Here is an 18,723-nt window from a genome sequence, read left to right on the forward strand (position 1 = left end):
AAAAAAAAAAAAAAAAAAAACGCACTATTAAAATTTCTCAGTAGCAGAGCCGCCTGGTTCCTGTCTTCTGTTAGCTGCAACAGCTGAACAATCCCTTTGGTTGAGTCGGATCACTGACGGGGCACCACATGAGAAACTTAGCAAAACTGAGTCATGTTATCAGACAACTGCCTGGTCTACATGGCTTGCAAGAAGATAGACCAATACAGGACACTTGTATGTCACCGATTCTCCACTAAGACAAGGACTTCTGGAAACTCAGACCAAATCCTACAATGGCAGACTATGTTGACACTGCCTTGAGCCGTGTCTCAGAGCACGACAAATCTGTTAAGTGCCTGCTGTGTGCTAGAAATCACGTTAGTTCCATTAATACCTGAAGTAATTCCCCTAAGTGTGTTAGTTCCTACTGCACGTATGTGACAAGGGTATCTAATACCAAGTTCTCATTTTGTATCTCCTTCACCAAGTCAGAAAGGGCTGAGACTCTTGGTTCCAAGTGTGCAGAGCCCACAGTGCCGTGGAGGAAAAAGTTGTGAGCTGTGTTCTCCTAGGCAGTACTGAGCAGCCATTTCCACACCTGAGCGCTTACACAGACACCGAGCTCCCGAGAAGACGGAGAGTTACCTGGTAGGTCTGCACGAGAATGAAGATGTTGTCCACCCCGACGGCCAGCACTAGGAATGGGATGACCTCAATGACTATGAGGGTCAGTGGCATCCCGATGTAGCTGAAGATGCCCAGGGAGCAGGCCACCGAGCTCAGCACTATCAGGATCCCCGCAATGCCCAGCGAGATTTTAGAATCCACCTGATGTTGGACAAAATCATAGGTCATCAGAGAGCTTTCTGGCCTCCCTGTTAGAGGGCTCACTCAAAGAAAAGTGTTAAATGTACAACCCGCAGTGTGAGAGAACACAGAAAAAACTTGTAGGTCTCTCCCTAGCAACTTACAGGTACTAGAATGGACAAAACCGAGGGAAAAAAGTGGTTTATGTGAATTATGTAAAGTAAACCTTAAGAAGTGAAGAAAATGCAGAAAACAGAAAAGCTATATAGAGTCTACATGATGTTCATAGAAAGAACAACACATGTGAAGTAACGTGGTGAGGAACGTCTGACTGAGGAGAGGGAGACTACATGTCGCCGCTTGTATGTCATGTCTAACACCCTCGTCGCATGCACCTCACGCTCACCAGAAGCCTGCTGCAGCTCTGTATGTGACCCAGGGCGAGGGAAATGTACACAAACATCACGGCGTAGCTGATGATGACAGTGAATACGTCACTGTTACTTTCCCGATTGAGTTCATCTTCAATGCTTCGCTCAGCCGTGAAAGAAATGGTCAAATTTGGATTCTTGTAGTTTTTCACAAAATTAATAAACCTAAAGGGTAAGCAAATTTTTATATTTATAATTAAAAACGACAGGCTAGAGGAGTGTCTCAACACTTTGGGCACAAAGGCCATCCTGCTTGACCTCAACCCTGGAGCCCAGGCAAGATGCTCTCAGCACAGGAAATCCAGCCAGGCTGACTGCCCTGCACCCCTGACGGTGGTGCTGGAGATCAAACATAGGACCCTGGGCACTCTAAGGCAAGCTCTCAACCTCTAAGCCGTAACCCCCGTCCTGAAGTTGTTTACTGTTTAGAAAAAATTTAAAATTGGCTCGTGTTCTGTTTTGTTCTCAGAGACACTATGTGTCCACGCTGCTCTAGGATTTCTGAGCTAAAGTGATCCTTCTGTCTCAGCCTCCAAGTACTAGGATCACTGGCATGCACTGCCATGTGACACATGTGGATGAATATATGTACATGGAATAAAATTTTAAAAGTGGACATATAAGTTGAACACGATCTGCCAGGCCTCGTCTGATTTCTTTATAGGAAATGATCAGCCACTTCTCAAAGTCACATACAATTAGGGCTCCAAGCAGCCATAACAGCCTGAGACGAACAAAGTAAAATTATGTTTTCTACTTGCCACGGTAATCCAGAAAGCGTGACACTGGCACAAGGGCAGACAGACAGAAATGCTCAGAAGAACTACAGACACATGTGTCTGAGGGACTGACTTCTGGAAGCACACTATGACCACTCAACAGTACAGGGAAAAATCTTGTCAGCCAACGGTTAAAGACAATAAATGGAGAGCTGTATGCAAAGAATGAGGCTGGACCCTCACCTCACACCACAGACAAAAATGCACGGCCTGGACCGTTAAAGGCTGGCAGGACCTGGTCTCGAAAAGCCAGGGGCGGGGTCGATAGTTCTACAGCAGAGCATTTGCCTAGCATGCTGGGGCCTGGGTTAGAAAGGTTTAAGTGGACCAAAGGCCAAAATAGAGGAATTAAAATTATAAAATCCTCAAAATAAAACGCAAGACTTCAGCTCCTGTCATTGTGTCAAGCCATAGACCCACCAAACACACAGACAACAGAAGGATGGACACTGAACTTCAAAATGAAAGACAACCCAAAGGGGAGGGACCACAGAAACAGAGGGAAAAAAAAATCCTGAAATCATGTATCTGATAAGGGATTTCTATTTAGGATACATAACAAAATTTTATAACTCTAAATAGAAGAAGCACAAATTATCCAATTAAAATGGGCAAAGGATATGGAGAATAAGTTCACAAAAAGATGCTTAAAAATTTTAGTCATTGAGAAAATACAAATCACGGTGCTGAGGATGTCGCTCCGAGAGTGGAACCCTCAGTGAGCATGCACAGAGCCCTGCGTTCTATCCCTAGCACTGCATGAAACTGGGTATGGTGCTATAGCATGCCTGCAATCCTAGAGGATCACAAGTTCAAGGCCAGCTTCTGCCACACAAAAAGAAAATCAGAAAACATAACTCGGTGTCATCCATTGGAACAGCTGGGATGTCAGATAAAGCATGCAAGCACAGAGTGGTATCACCAGATAGTGGGAAATTGTCAATCAGGTCTTCAAATGGTTAAAGCGGAGTTATTCTAAGATCCAGTGGTTCTACTCCTATAGATATATATGTTTCCAAAGGAAATGAAAACACATCTGCTAAAAACGTGTACACAAATATGCACAGAGCCGTTCTTTATAATAGCCAAAGGACAGGTGCAACCCAACTATATCTACATACAAATGCACGGATAAAACGAGGTAGTTATATGCAGTGGGGTATTTGGTCAAAATGAGAACACAGCACCAACACGTCACAACCTGGACACATTACATAAGGTAAGCAGAGGAAGCCAGGTACGAAAGCCCACATGCATAACAGTATTCATACAACATTCCCAGCATAAAAGTCTACGAGGACATAAAGATCTGTGGTTGTCTAATGCTTGTGGGTGAGAGGCTGAGATGGGGTGTGCAGGCAGCTAAAGGGAACAGCATTTATCCTAACATAATCAAAACGTTCTATTGCTGAGGCCTTAACAGTGGGATACTCAAAATGAGCAGACTATATGCTTTACCACTACTTCTGTATTCCTGGGTGCCTGTTTAAGCCATCTGCGTCTAGCCAGTCTACTCAAGGACTTCTTCGCAGAGCTACTACCAAGTGCAAAGGATCCTGGAACCTCGACCTGCCGCCATACAGTGAGGTCCAAGCGCACGTGCTGCCCAAGTCCAGCCCCGTGACTGACTCACTCTTTCTCCCAGGCCCAGGCCCTCTGGAGCTTCTCTGTGTCGTTATAGTAATTATTGACAGGAAAGGTAATCACAAGTGCGGTGGCATTATTGTAGTTCTGATCTAGAAAGCAAAATGTGACATAAAAAAAGCCAAGTATTAGCATGCAAAGTCAGATAATGATGAGTCACCACACTCCATCGCTGGCTCTGGTTTCCGGACTCAGAGAGTGGCTGGCACAGAACTGGTCCGTGCTGTCTCAGCTAGTAAAGGCAACGAATTCTGACATCTGTTGTTCAGGAAGAGTAACCTTTCCACACTTGTTTGGTCTCTTCTTATACATATTTCTATTAATTTCACATGATGGGTTAAACATATATTTTCATCCATGTATATAAGACATTTGATAACATGTATCCCTATTGATCTCCCCTGCCCCCACCCCGCCCCCATGCTGATGCCATCCTCTTCTAGTCTCTCTGTATCTCAGTGGCAGGGTCTCTCTATAGCCCTGACTGTCCTGGCTGGCTTCAGACTCATAAAGGTCCATCTGCCTCTGCCTCTCAGTGCTGGGATCGAAGGCATGTGCTACCATGCCTGGCCAAGGAACATTGTAAAATTTCCAATTCCATTTCAAAACCTCATTCTATTCTTAGTTCTCTCCACGATGTAAGCAGCCAGCCGTGGACGCTTTCGCAGCACACCAGGCAAGCACATATCTTCCCCTTTTGTCCCCATCACAAAGAAACATCTGCTCTACAACGGCACCCTGGAAGCCAATGGGTCACACACCTCAGAAGTTTCGAGACTAAGGAAGGTAAACTGGTAGCTGGCCAGGGTCACCCGGCCAAGCTCTAGGTCACCCTGAGCTACAGAGCAAACATAAAACTCAAAACAAAAATCTGTGTCTTAAGACATTGCTCCATTTCTGTCTATAAAGACAGAGAATGCGTGCTTATTCTTTTCTGTACTACAATATATTCCAGGATAATTTAACCACGTCTCCGTTGCTGGAGATATTTGCAAGTTTTAAAAATTACAAACAAAATTACTACAAAGGCTCTACAAAATTTTAATATGTAGAGCTTATATCTGTAGAATCAATTTTTACCTGTCATCTTTGAGTCAAAACTATGTGTTATGCCCCATGCCTCAGGAAACCCAGAAGAGCTCAAGAATTGCAAAGTCCACTGCAATCTGCATAAGAGTCTCTTTTATTTCGAGTCTTGCCTTGGATTGCAAACCCCTACAGGTTTGGAGTGCAACCCCCAGCTCAGGTGTCTTAGCGCTTATATACAGAGCAGTTAGAAATTCCTTGAATGCTTAGGGTGAAGGGGAGGGAAGTCGGGTGAGGTAAGTCATAACTCAGACACAACACCACTTGGTAGGGCAGAACTTTAAAGCAGGGAGGGGGATTAAAGAGTGTCTTTTGTGGGGCTATCAGGAACTAGTTTTATGGCAGGCCACAACCATCTGTGACCTCTGATTACCCCTTTTCTAGGATTTAAGCGTGGGACCCCAATCTCCTTTCCTCAAGGACAGGCACCAGCTGCACCTGGTTGTCTAGGAGTGCTGGCCTTGGCGCCACTAAAGCTGGGGCGTTTTTTTTGTCATTTGTCTTATTCTGGCTGGCACCCAAGGCTCCTCTCAGAGCTGCTAGGGAGGTAGAAAGAACCCCCAAGTTTGCTGCAAGAGGGTAGGGGGGAGCAGAGCTTCTGAGGGGCTATGCAGAGGCAAGCTTCACTGCGCTTGCTGTGGGAGGGAGCCTGGGGGAAGGGGAACTTCTGCAGGAGAGTGCAGAAGCAAGCCGCCTGTGCACCTCATATGGACATATCTAGTTTTTGATAAGTTCTGTCAAAATTCCCTCCAAAGTTTTGATCCTGTATTTCACATTTAATAGTAACTGAATTCTACCTTGGGCCAGGTTTTATCTCATGAGCTGTAGATACACCAACCTTGGGCCAGGTTTTATTTCATGAGCCATAGATACGCCAACCAGCCATTCCCGCCTGGGGCTTCTAGTCTACTAACTAGCCACCACTACCCAGGAAGAAAGAGCTTTTTATGACACAGAGCTTTTTATAAGGCAGAACACATCTCAAATACAGATCACAACTTCTCCCCTGGCAGAGAGGGAGGGAACAAAAGCTATCTGGCCTCTTTAGCAGTGGGAGAAAAACTAGTTTGGCTGGCAACAATTACAGATGTTGGAGGTGTCATAACCTTTACTTGGCAAGATCTGTGCCCAAAGAAGTGCCACAGGAAGTAGCTGGTGAGAAACAGCAGACCTTCCGTCCTGACTGGTTCTGTTTTCTTGCTTTGTTAAAACACACAGTCTGGTCTCACTATGCAGCCTAGCAAACTCGCGATCCCTCTGCTTATACCTCCTGAATGCCGAGAGTCTATTCAGTATAGACCTCCACAACTGGCTCACTTCTCTTAAATCCAGAATAAAATTCAAAGCCAAAGCTAAAGGAGATATTTTGGGGACTCAGTAGATGGGGAAATAAGACTACCCATTTTCTGAAGTTAGTAGGCACACTTGCTGGCTCAGGACAGAACCAGGACAGTGCTGTGGACCAGGAACTTCTTACCATCGTAGCCACCCAACACAAGCCACGGGAACACTGGTCCTCCAAATGTACCCAGACAAGGACCGTGGAGCAAACTCGTATCATTCAAGGAGGCGGGAGCCCTGCCGACAGTTCAGAGAAACATCATTAGAACCTCCAAGTCATCACACCAGCCTAAACACTTGCATGGCAGATCTGCATTCTGAGTACACTCTGGCTCCTTAGTGAATAACAGCCGTCACACACCCCAGGAAATCAAGTCACTGGGCACCAGCCAGGAGTAGCTATCACCCCAGTGAGGCCAGTGCCACATGGTGCTGGCTGTCTAGAGACAGGGATAAGGGTGCAGGGACAGCTGGCCACCATGAGACCTGCCTGGCTCTCTGAGGAAGAATTAGGTGAAGGAGGCGGTACACAGCAGACTCTTTGCCTGTGGGCTATGAGCCCACATGGGGTCAAACAAATGTGGGGGTTACAAAAAAACCAACTGTCAACAATAAAAGTCTGTAAACTTTCAACAACCAAAGTTATTAAAAAGCCAAATGCATAAAGAATTCGAGGTGTTTGTGGTAGTACTCCCTCATGTCTCGATGTGTGGCTTCAATGCAGCCTGGGTTCAGGACATGGGTGTATTTTGCACAGCAATCAGACCAACAGACGCAGCCCGATCCAAGACTCCTGCATGTTACATACAGACTGCGGTGTTTTACTGTGCACAGTTTTTTGCTCTTCTAAGGAAAACAAACCTTGCAGTATTTCCCTCCAGATCATTCCCCTCCATGTAACAAATTATAATAGTATATATTTGGACGGAATTGTGTTAGAATGGTTTGATTTTCAAAACTAATGCTTGAAAAGTTTCATAAGATTTGCTAAAGGAACCATGATTTAGGATTAAGTCTGAATTTCCAACAATTTCTAATCGCCCCAAACAAACCTCTGTCCTTTTATACTATGTATTTATGAAAATAAATGCTCTGCCTATTGATTATTGCAAAATCAAAATACCAACCAACTCTGAGAGGCTTTGAAGATGGTCTGTGTTCTGCTGTGGCCAATGCCCACTCAAGATCTCATTCTTGATGTGAAAGTATGTAAGCATACCCACCTCACTGGCATGCACATTCATTCGCATCATCTTTAATGGCGCTTCTAAGTACACCAAAAGAGGGAGCATGCAGTAAAACACCACAATGTGCTCCTGACCCTCAGGAGGAAGGATGTTAAGGCCGAGAGGCACCTGGTACATACATACACATGGAGAAAGCTCGTCCCAGGGCCTCTGCGTTTGCTACTCATGCTGCCTGGACACGTACATCCCTGTGATAGCCACAGGCTTCCTCCTTTCCTCTCCCTGTATGCTGTCCACGATGAAACAGCACAAACCCAGGCCTTTCCTGCTCGGCCTTAGTGTCCTCCTCGCAGTCCCTGTCTCCACCTGACGTGACAGATGCCATACAGCCCGACATACAGTCATATACCACGCAACACTTCTCTCAATGGCAGACGAGATACAGAAGGTCCCATGGGGTAATACTGCTCGGTGCGATCATAGGGTAAATACACATTATGACTGTACTAAATTAACAATGATGTTTCCAGAATGTGCTCTCATTGTGAAGTAACAAATAGGAATTATTTATTTATTGATTGATTGCTGGTTTCCCTCTATTAGGACGTGAGTTTCTCAATGCACATATGGCTCCATCTATACTTGGTTTCCAGTTGTATGAACAGAGTAAACAACAGAAGTTCTCAAAAACCGAGAGGGCACATGAATGGCTGAGCCACTTACCGTACACAGTACAGAAAGTGCGTATGGTAATCGGCATAAACAAAGAAGTCATCGCCTACTTGGTTGTCCAGTACTGCATGGCTGTTCTGGAAGTAATTTAACACACTCAAAATGGTGCAGTTCTTGTTGTATGGAGAGAGAGGGGCCACACAGATGTCCTGAAGTGTCACTGTTTCATTGTTGTAAGATGCAGTAATACTTTCAATGGCGATCTGTAAGTCCAGAACCTGAAAGATTTGGAAAGTAAGCAAACCAAGAAAAGTGTCAAGTTCCCTCAGGTCTTCACTAACCAGCACTGCTTGAGAACTCAGAAGTTCCCTCAGCTCTTCACTAACCAGCACTGCCCCAGAACTCAGAAGTTCCCTCAGCTCTTCACTAGCCAGCACTGCCCGAGAACTCGGATGATAAAGATGTTCTGAGGATATACTTCTAGGAGTGGGGAGGATTGTGCAACAGTATGGTGAGAGCCAAAGGCCCCTCTTAACAGAAAATTGGGACGAAGAACTCTGGTTCACAGACATCATTACCATGACAGATATCAACAAGAGACACTCCTTCACCCTAATCCAGTGTCCACCAACAAGGCTCCAGTTTTCAAGCACATTTCTGGTCTTCTTGACATTGTCCCTTGCCAAAAAAACCAAAAAACCAAAAAAACAAAAACAAAAACAAAAACAAAAAAACAAAAAAAAACACTCCCTGCCTTGCTCTGCCCTGCAACCATTTATGTGTGTGTGCATAATTTCTGATAGAGAATATTATCTGGGAAGAAAAATTTAATTGAAAAATTGCCTCAGTCAGACTGGCCTATGGGCATAAGGGCAGGGGATAGTCTTTAATTGTTAATAATATAGAATGGCTCAGGCCCCTGTGGGCAGCACCATTCCCTAGGCAGGGTAGTCCTAAACTTTATAGTAAGGAAGCTAGCTGAGCATAAGCCTGCCTGACAACTACCAAGTACCACCCCCCTCACGGTTCCTGCTGTACTTGTTTGGCTGTGATGCGAGTCCCTCGGAATGCACTGGGAGTAATGCTGTGTGGAAGAGCAAGCAAGCTGCCTTCGAGTTCCCACCTTGCATCCCTGCTTGACTTTCCTATGTGGCTTTGGGACAGCTTGGTTACCGCCAACAGAAATAAATAGGACAAATACTCCAGTTTCCTTGTAACAATGACCGGAAATGGCAGCTTACCTGGTGCAGAATCTCCTTGTTCAGTGGAGGCCCGAAGGGCACATCGGCTCCTGAGGGGTATGGCTCGTAGATATGAACACTGGTGTTGGGGGCCTGGATGATAAGCTGCTCCGTGCGAAAGAAAGGCCCAAAGTGCTTGTCAAAGTACTCCTTTTCCAAGCGGGCCTGACTGTGAGGGGCTGACCAGAGCTCCACAGGATTGGTAGTGACCTGGACAAACACCAGGCCAGAAGAGCACACGGCGATGAAGACCAATGAGAAGAATATGACGCAGGTGGGATTTCGGACACAGAAAGCTCCCCACCTTGTAAACATGCGCCTCAGGCAGTCATCAAATGCTGCACCAAGTGGGTCACAGCATGAGGCCTCCCCTGGGGGTGAGGAAAGTAGATGAGGTTACTAGCCAGTCCCAAGGCTGCGGACAGGGAAAGTATTAACTGCCAGGAATCCAGTCCTATGGCTTCCACACTCGAAGGCCCCACAGCCTCTGCCCACCTCGCTCTCCTTGGCCTCTGGTGACTTCATTTCACTCAACTCTGCCCTCAGGGCTTCTGTGACTCCTCCCTGAGCCCATAATTATGTCATCATTGCTATTAACTACTTAGTTTTGACGTACCACACTGATGCCTAGTTACTGCCCTCACTATGGCCGGGTTCTCAGCAATAGTACTGCCTCACACAGGCTCTCAGGCCCACATAACTGGATCCCCTGATCTTGCAAACAAACATGCCTACCTTTGTCACTGCTATTCACAGAAAAGGCGATGTTGCTGTCAATGGGAGTGTACTCAGACACAAAGTGCCGCCTTCTGAAACAGAAGCACAGAGGTGGTGTCAGCAGACTCAGTTACAGCGCAGCTCACTTCCTCACTGTTGCCAGCTCTCCCTGCCTGGGCTCACCAGCCTTGGGAAGATCTAGGAGGGCATTAAGATGACAAAGCACTGACGGGTAACTTCATGCTGGAATCCACAGGAGTCACTTTTAGATCCTTTGAAAACTTATTTCCAATAGCAATGAGCACCCCAGCGCCCAGACAGCCTCTCGATGCCATGTTTAACAAAGGGCCCAGAGATGGCTTGAGCAGAGTGATGGCAGGCCTAGGGCAGAGAAGAGCCTGAATGGGAGCATGGCCACAGAACACAGGGGCAATGGGAAGGAACTCCAGTGCCCCGGGACTGGGCACAGCCCACAGAATGAGTAAATGTAGAAGGCACGCTACTGAGTGAGGAGAGGAAAGGGTCCCATTAGTAAATGATGAAGGAGGGATGGAGGGTGCAACCTTCCCCTCCCCCATAATCACCCTGAGGCAAACAGCACAGATTTAAAGGACCCACCAGTGGACAGCAGGGGCGGGCCTGAGGAAAAACAGTGCCAAAATGGAGGACAACTGACCAAAATTGGCCTTTGTGTGCAGATGTGCACACACATATACATATGAGCAAATACAAATATATATTGCCTTAAAACAAGATATGAATATAGGATTACAGTACTGTATGTAACTAGATTTTGATCAGATGTGATTTACAGACTGTCTGGGTTACTGCAAGTGCCTTAAATTACACACCATTTTGAATACATCAGTACAATTCACTTCAAATGGTTAAATAGATAAATAAAACCTGATTTTCTAGCTGCAGGGCACAAACCATCCAGGGGATAGTGCCCATATAGACATTTACTTCCTGGACCAAGTAAAGGTGCTATGTAGGCAATTTTGCTCTTCTTGTCTTGAAGGAAACCAAGCAACCAATCAGCTTACCTGTAGACCCACACTGCCAACAGTCCTCCAAAAAACACAAGCAGAAATGCCATGTAGGTGACCCACATGATGACATACATGGCATCCAAGCCCAAGATCCTCCAGGGCACAGGAGGCAGTGGGGGCTGGGGTTTTGGGCCACAAACGACAGAGCAGTCCTGGCAGCTACATGGCCCTGTGACCTCATCTACAGACTCATTGCAGCCTTTGGTGGCATTTCTCATGGGTTCCATCCCAAGGACTGAAAGATCTACAAGAAGAAGTTATGCTGAATTAGGACCTCATGAGAATACATTCCAGTTTCTGTGTCTGCTTACATTCAAACACAATGGAAAGCACACAGGGGTACAGTGTGGTGCAGCTGAACACTAAGGACTGAGGGGTACTTCATAACCACGCACTCATGCTCTGGGGCTCTGTCTCTTGGGCTTTGGGGGGTGAGGTGGGTTCTGATGTCTTCTGCAGGCCAAGCTGGCCTTGAACATATGCAGCTGCAGCGTATAACGGAGCTTCTGCCTCTTCCCCATCTCCTGAGCGCAGGTGTGTGGGTACTTGGTTGGTGCAGGGCAAGCCTGAAGGTTCCGAGCACTCTCAGCTAAGTTCCCCATCCCTAATCTGTTGTGATGTCAACAACTCTGTGTACAGCGTGTACCCTGATCTGATCTTCCACCAACCATATAAGGTGGGTCCTCAGTGTGTCTGGCTTCCACTCCAAACAGCTAGTCTAATACCACATTAGTCACATCTCAACTTTTAGAACAGGAACACACACACACACACACACACACATACACACAGTGTTTTAGTAACATTATTAATCCCTAAAAGCAATTCCTTTCTCCCCAGCCTTCCCCAGTTAAACCAGGCAGGACATGTCCGACTTCTCTGTCTAAATTAATGTTTCTATAGCCGATTATGATTCTTGAGTTTTAAAGCAAAATAATAACCTCAGCAAATCTGAGAGCTGCCATCTCTACCTGAAAATATGGGAATGATGGTAAATGGCGTTTGTCCGTTGTCTTTACTGAACATGTACTGAATCCAGTTGGTGGCATTGCAGGCACGGGCATCCCTTCCACACAAGAGTCCTAAGGCCTTCTCATTACTGGAAGGCGCCTCCACATCTCGGCAGGCATTGTACATCGCTAGAAGAGGAATCCCAAGGCAAAAGATAGAGACATTATGCTTGCTTGAATTCACCACTCAGATCTAACTGAAGGCCTCTGTGCTGGCACACAGGAGGCAGCAGGTTACACCCTGGGGCACTGCAAGACAGGGAGGGAAGGAGTCTCAGAACAGGAAGGGAACCAGCATCCAACTGTTCTCCCAACAGGTTCAAGAAACCCACTCATGTTATAGAGTCACTCGGTGAGAGTCAGGACCCCACTCATGTTATAGAGTCACTCGGTGAGAGTCAGGACCCCACTCACGTTATAGAGTCACTCAGTGAGAGTCAGGACCCCACTCATGTTATAGAGTCACTCAGTGAGAGTCAGGACCCCACTCACGTTATAGAGTCACTCAGTGAGAGTCAGGACCCCACTCATGTTATAGAGTCACTCGGTGAGAGTCAGGACCCCACTCATGTTATAGAGTCACTCAGTGAGAGTCAGGACCCCACTCACGTTACAGTCACTCAGTGAGAGTCAGGACCCCACTCATGTTACAGAGTCACTCAGTGAGAGTCAGGACCCCACTCACGTTACAGTCACTCAATGAGAGTCAGGACCCCACTCATGTTACAGTCACTCAGTGAGAGTCAGGACCCCACTCATGTTACAGTCACTCAGTGAGAGTCAGGACCCCACTCGTGTTACAGAGTCACTCAGTGAGAGTCAGGACCCCACTCGTGTTACAGAGTCACTCAGTGAGAGTCAGGACCCCACTCACGTTACAGAGTCACTCAGTGAGAGTCAGGACCCCACTCACGTTACAGTCACTCAGTGAGAGTCAGGACCCCACTCACATTACAGAGTCACTCAGTGAGTCAGGATCCCACTCACGTTACAGAGTCACTCAGTGAGAGTCAGGAGAAAGAATGTCACCCTGGCAAATCTGCACTGGGAGCCCAGGAAGCGGGAAGACTGAGGACTTAAAGGCATCACACATGAATCGACTCACTTGGTACAGCCTTCCTGGGTTATCTTCCCCTAAACTCCCAGGAGATAGCTGTATGGTCACTGCTTTACCCCACCCTAGGCAGGTTAGCCAGTGTGACAGGGGTGGGAATAGAGGGCTTGCCGTCTATACTGGCTGGAAAGGATGTGTTCTCTTTGGAGCCCTCAATCCTCTGCCTCAGGCCCTGGAGTATGAGGATGACATGAGCCACCACGCTTTTCCTTTGTTTCAAGATGCTGGTGAAGCTTAGTAGGTTTTTGAAGTAAGGACACAAATTGAACAAAGTATATTGATATATATGTAAGAACAAGAAAACACCACAATGTAGTTCATTTTTCTGTGTGGTGTTTTAAAACAGCACAAACAAAAAAGCTATACCAAGGGTATATCTTTAAAAATACAAAATCACAAAGCAACTTTAAGCCAGGCTTATGGGTGCATTGTGGAAGACTCAAGGCCAACCTTTGTGACATACTGAATTTGGAGCCAATTCTGAGACTGTCTCAAAAACAACAAAACCCACAACGCCACACCAAAACTCCCAAATAAACAAAGACAAACTTTACTTAATGCAGAAATGTGACTACATAGCCCATAATATATATCCACTTGAGGCATGCTGCTGGATCACGTGACAAGCATATGTTTAGTCTCACAAGAAACTATCCAACTATTGTTACCCTTCTGTTGACTTAAAATTCTCTCAGGATGGGCAGGGCTCCCACTGTGCTCGCCCTCCCCAGCATCTCCTGCAGTTACTTTGACTTGAATTTCCCCAGTGATATTCATCTTTGTGTATTTTTTCATACATTTTTTGGTGAAGTGTCTGTTCAGACTTCTAGGTCATTTTTGAACTCACACTGTTTACTTTTGTAAAGAGTTTTGGCAGTTCTCTGTGTGCTCAGGTAACCGCTCATAACCAGACCAGCAGGTGTAAACACCACCCTAGTCCTTGCCCTGGTCTCCTTTTCTAGCTGTTGGCACTTTTACAATGGCCTCAGCAGGGTCTCCCTGCTCACACACACTCATGGTTTGTGTACAGGGTCTTCTTTGCCCACACATGCACATGCACATGGTTTCTATGGGGTCTCCTTGTTCACATGTGTTCAGTTTGTGTGTTGGGGGTTGTATAGATATGCATGCCTCCCCCTGCCCCCATTCAGGGTTCCAGTAGGGGCTCCCTGCCCACATGTGCTCATGACTTCTGGGTCTCTCTGCCCAGACGTGTTCAGTGTCTGTTAGGAGACACTGAAACTCTGAGGTAATGGGATATTTATCTTCAGCTTCACCAGGTATTGCAAAATTGTTTTTCAAATGGTTTCAAACATTTACAGCAGCCATGAGGGGCAGTCGGTCTATTTACTTCCTATTGCTTCATGTCCTTATGAAGAGCTGGAACTGACCAATTACTCTGTGCCAACCTGATGGTGCACAGAGGTGCGCTGGAGTGTCTGTATCTCATGGACTGTTCTGGACTCAACTGTTTTGGGTTTCTGCCTTTATTTTCTTGTTAAGAAATATTTTCTTACCTTAAAGTCATAAAAAAAAATCCCTATGTTTACTTGTACAAATTTTCAAGTATTTTTAATCTGTATAACTTTTAATAAACACACTAAAATATAGATGAATATATCAGCTTTATTGCCCCTCTGATCAACACCCCTCCTCCCACCCCGTTTTCTCAGGGTTTGTGATGATGCAGCTGTGTGGAACACTGATCCGCACACGGCTGTCTCTGGCCAGGACACTCTCTCCTTAGGCTGCTACACCACAACTTCTGGAAGATTCTGTCATTTATGCCACTTTGTGAATGGGGCTGATTTCCAATGAAGCGATTTAAACATTGCTTCTTGTTGTTTTGAGATACAATATACGGACTTCAAGTTGACCTCCATTTCATGATCCTCTTGCCTCAGCCTCCAATCGCTAAAAGTAAAGGTGTGTGTGACCACATCTGGCTGTGTTCTTTTTTAAATTGGTCTTTTGTTGAGGGTTGGTCTGGTGCCGCTATGTATTCTAATGCTAAATACTGGCCCCCAAGATCTGGTGGCAGTCCAGAGAATGTCCTCATGCACACAAATGACGTTCTGTAAACTATGCTCACCTATGTTCCCTGATTGGTTGAATAAAAGTGGCTGGCAGCCAACTACCAGGGAGAACAGAGGTAGGCAGGGCTTCTGTTCCTGGGCTGAGAACTGCAGGTAGGATCCACAGGAGAGGAGAAAGCAGATGGAGAGAGCAACAGGTTCCCATTAGAGGGGACATGGCTAGGGAGAGAAGTGTATCCCAGGACAGACTGATGGAGCAGAAATAACACAGGTAAGACTCAAACAGGAAGTGACTTGGGGAATGCAGCAAGGAAATAGCCAGTCTAGCATAGAAAAATAGTTTAGGGGTAATCGCCCAATAATTGTGCTAAAGCTGATTAAATAAATATACTGGACTCTGATTCTCTTATTGGGGGGCTGGATGAGTCAATATAAGAACTAATAGAATTATTAAATATTCTATAATAATAGTCTTTATATTTAACAATTTTACTGATCTTATTACCCTAGTATGTTTAAGCATTATTTATTAAATTCACAAAGCATGCTTTCTTTTTATGTTCTCCTCTTCCTTCATCTGTCCCAACCCTCTGCCCATCACTGTAATCTCCTGCTGTCTCCCTTCCGGTTCCCAGCTCATCTTCAGCACCTCCTGTAGCCTCTCTTGCTTTTCACTCTAGTTTAAAATCTGTACTCACATTTGTAATTGCATGAGTGTGCATGCTCTCAAGTGTGCATGCATGTGTGTAGTACAAGCTAGGATCTGCATAGGTGACAGAACATGCAGTATTTCATTCTTTTAGCTTTGGGTCACTTTGCTTTAACATTCTATTTTCTAGCTCTAACCATTTTTTTTGAAAATTCCAATTTTCTTAACAGCTGAACAGAACTCCACTGTGTGCATGTATCACGCTTTCTTCACCCACTCATCTGCAGATGTGCATCAAAGTGGCTCCCAGTTCCCAGCTGGTGTGAACTGGGCAATGAACAGAGATGCACAAGTACCTCACGGGGGATATGGAGTCCTCCGAGTATACTCAGAAGTAGTGGAGGTGGATCCCATTACTTTTTAGACTGCTCTTAGGCACTTCTTGTTCAGCCAGGTCTACTTTGCTATGTTTTTTAGTCCATTTCAAAGATTACTCTGTCTTAAGATCCAATTGCTTCCATTTGTAATTTGTTCCTTTTTTGTAGTGTTGGTATTCTGTCTGGACTCCACCCCCACAGTTACCTGGCAACAGCCAGGTAGGTCTGACCCACTATAAAAGGGGCTGCTTGCCCCCTCCTCTCTCTCTTACTATTGCTTCTCTCTTGTCTCTTGCCCCCTTGGTTCCTATCTCTCCCCACCCCCTTCCCCGCTCACTCCACATGGCCATGGCCGGCCTCTACTTCTCTATTCTCTCCTTCTTTCTGCCTTTCTCTGCCTCTACTACCCTCTCAACTCCCCTCCCCATGCCCTGAATAAACTCTGTTCCATGCTATACCGTTATGTGGCTAGTATCTCAGGGGGAAGAGATGCCTTGGCACGGGCCTGCTGAAGCACCCCCTTCCCCCACACCTCACCATACCCCATAGAACATATTCTTACACTTCTTTATCTTTTTATAATCACAACATGTAGCATTTTATTCTTTTCTGAATTCAATCATTTCAATAAGTTCCTAGCAAGTAGATGGATCTCTTTATCATGACTCTGATCTCCAGGACTGATGGGTGGAGCTTCTCATCTGTATGGGGATACTTATGTGTGGAGAGCTTTTGGTGCCACTGGCCAAGGACTGTGTGACTTCCCTTTTGTCTTGGTAATCCTGAGTGGCTCCAGGGACTTTGCTTATTGCTTTGTTTGATCACTTTGTCTTTGATCTAAGAATTGACCCTATTCTCTGCAAGTACCTAGAATGGTATAAAAGCTGACTGGGAAAAAAATAAACCCACTTCAGCCTCAGAACTGGCTGAAGTCATGTTATAATATTAGCTAATTGTCTTTTTCTTTTCAATCCTCATTCCCTCCCTTGAGAACCTGTTGACTGACTGAGCTGGCTTGGTCACTCATGCTGTATGGGGGTGCTCTTCCTGCTGTATGGTAGAGCTTCTCATCTGTATGGGGATACTCATGCTGTAAGGGGTGCTCCCCATACTGTATGGGGGTGCTCCTCAACTTGTAACTATTTCTTTTCTTTTGATGATTGATTTCCTCAAAATCAAAATACCTCTCAGCTGTCATTATTTTTATTTCTATTGTCTCCTGAGGTTAAAGCAAGTTTTGTCTGTCTGAATCAACAAGGGGACGGTTACTAAAATGTATACAAGTAAACTTGCATATACTGAAAATTTTCCACATGATAACTTGAGAAAAAAATTTAAAAATACTTGCTATTTTCTTGAGATTTTATTTTTTGTTTATATGTATGGCTATTTTTGACTGCATTTATTTATGTGTATTATATGTGTCTATTGCCTGCTGAGGCTAGAAAATGGCATCAGCCAAAGGAGGACACTGGATCCACTGGGACTGGAGTTAGAGGTGGTTGTGAGCCACCATGTGGATGCTGGGAATTGAACCCAGATCTCTGGAAGAGCAGCCAGTGCTCTTAATGGCTGAGTCATCTCTCCAGCCCCAAGACTTCTGTTACTTTTTAAATTTTGTTTGAGTGTGTGGGTCTGTGTGTGGGTGTATGTATGGAAGTGCAGGTGCCTACAGAGGCCAGAGGAATCAGAGCCCCTTTGAGTGGAGTTAAGAAGGTTACAGCTGTGGTTATAAGCCCCCTGACATGGGTGCTGAGAACTGAACTAGGGTCCTCTGATAGAGCAGTGTACACACTTAACTGTTGAGCTATCACTGCAGCCACCACAGTAGGTGAGTTCTAAAACAAACACTTTAAAGAGATAGTTTTAATTGTTGTAGCTCAAGTCCCAGCTTGTAGGAAAACAATGATCAATGTCCTGAAACTATGACTCTCTACACAGTTGCTAGGACAACAACAAAAGGTGCATAACCCAACCCAGTGTCCTGACCCAGCTTTTTAAAAGGAAGAGTAATTACGTTTACTCACCATTGGCAAAGCTCTGTCCAATATAGTACTCTAATTCCTTTACATTTGTTTTATTCTCCTGTGTCTTAGGATCAACATAATCTTCAGTTGCTGTCACATTCAGAAACTGGCTCTGGTGCGGGCTACATGTTAGCTCACAAAACAGGGTCATCAGGTTATAAAAACATGATGGACATCTAAAGAAAAAGTAAATTATATTTTATGACTTCAGATATATCAGTTAAAAAAAAGGTAAAATAGCTACAGAATATTTAAAATTCATTGAAGAGAGACAAGTTACCATGAAACATAGTAGACTCAGAAAACGTTTAATCCTATTTCTCCCCAGATCCACAGATTCTTTTTATTTTATGTGCATTGATGCTTTACTTGCATGTACGTATGTGTGAGGGTGTCAGATATATACAGCTACAGAACTGGAGTTACAGACAGTTGTGAGCTTGGAATTGAACCCAAGTCCTCTGGAAGACCAGCTCCCTTAACCACTGAGCCATTTCTCCAGTCCAGTCACAAATTCTATTTTTTTTTAATTTATTTATTATTATATCTAAGTACACTGTAGCTGTCTTCA

At 45.2% G+C, this 18,723-nt stretch overlaps 1 protein-coding gene across 1 annotated transcript in view; it reads right to left on the reverse strand.

Moving 5' to 3' along the window:
- Window positions 1-18,723, reverse strand: part of Npc1 (NPC intracellular cholesterol transporter 1) — a 46,636-nt gene that overhangs the window by 10,980 nt on the left and 16,933 nt on the right. Inside the window, 10 exon segments of the mRNA XM_031364978.1 lie at window positions 589-810; window positions 1,196-1,385; window positions 3,633-3,735; window positions 6,207-6,307; window positions 7,981-8,207; window positions 9,171-9,541; window positions 9,906-9,979; window positions 10,934-11,183; window positions 11,911-12,078; window positions 18,153-18,328. Coding sequence (XP_031220838.1) covers window positions 589-810; window positions 1,196-1,385; window positions 3,633-3,735; window positions 6,207-6,307; window positions 7,981-8,207; window positions 9,171-9,541; window positions 9,906-9,979; window positions 10,934-11,183; window positions 11,911-12,078; window positions 18,153-18,328 — 1,882 coding nt within the window.

Source organism: Mastomys coucha, unplaced genomic scaffold, assembly GCF_008632895.1.
Source record: "Mastomys coucha isolate ucsf_1 unplaced genomic scaffold, UCSF_Mcou_1 pScaffold13, whole genome shotgun sequence".
Classification (NCBI taxonomy): domain Eukaryota; kingdom Metazoa; phylum Chordata; class Mammalia; order Rodentia; family Muridae; genus Mastomys; species Mastomys coucha.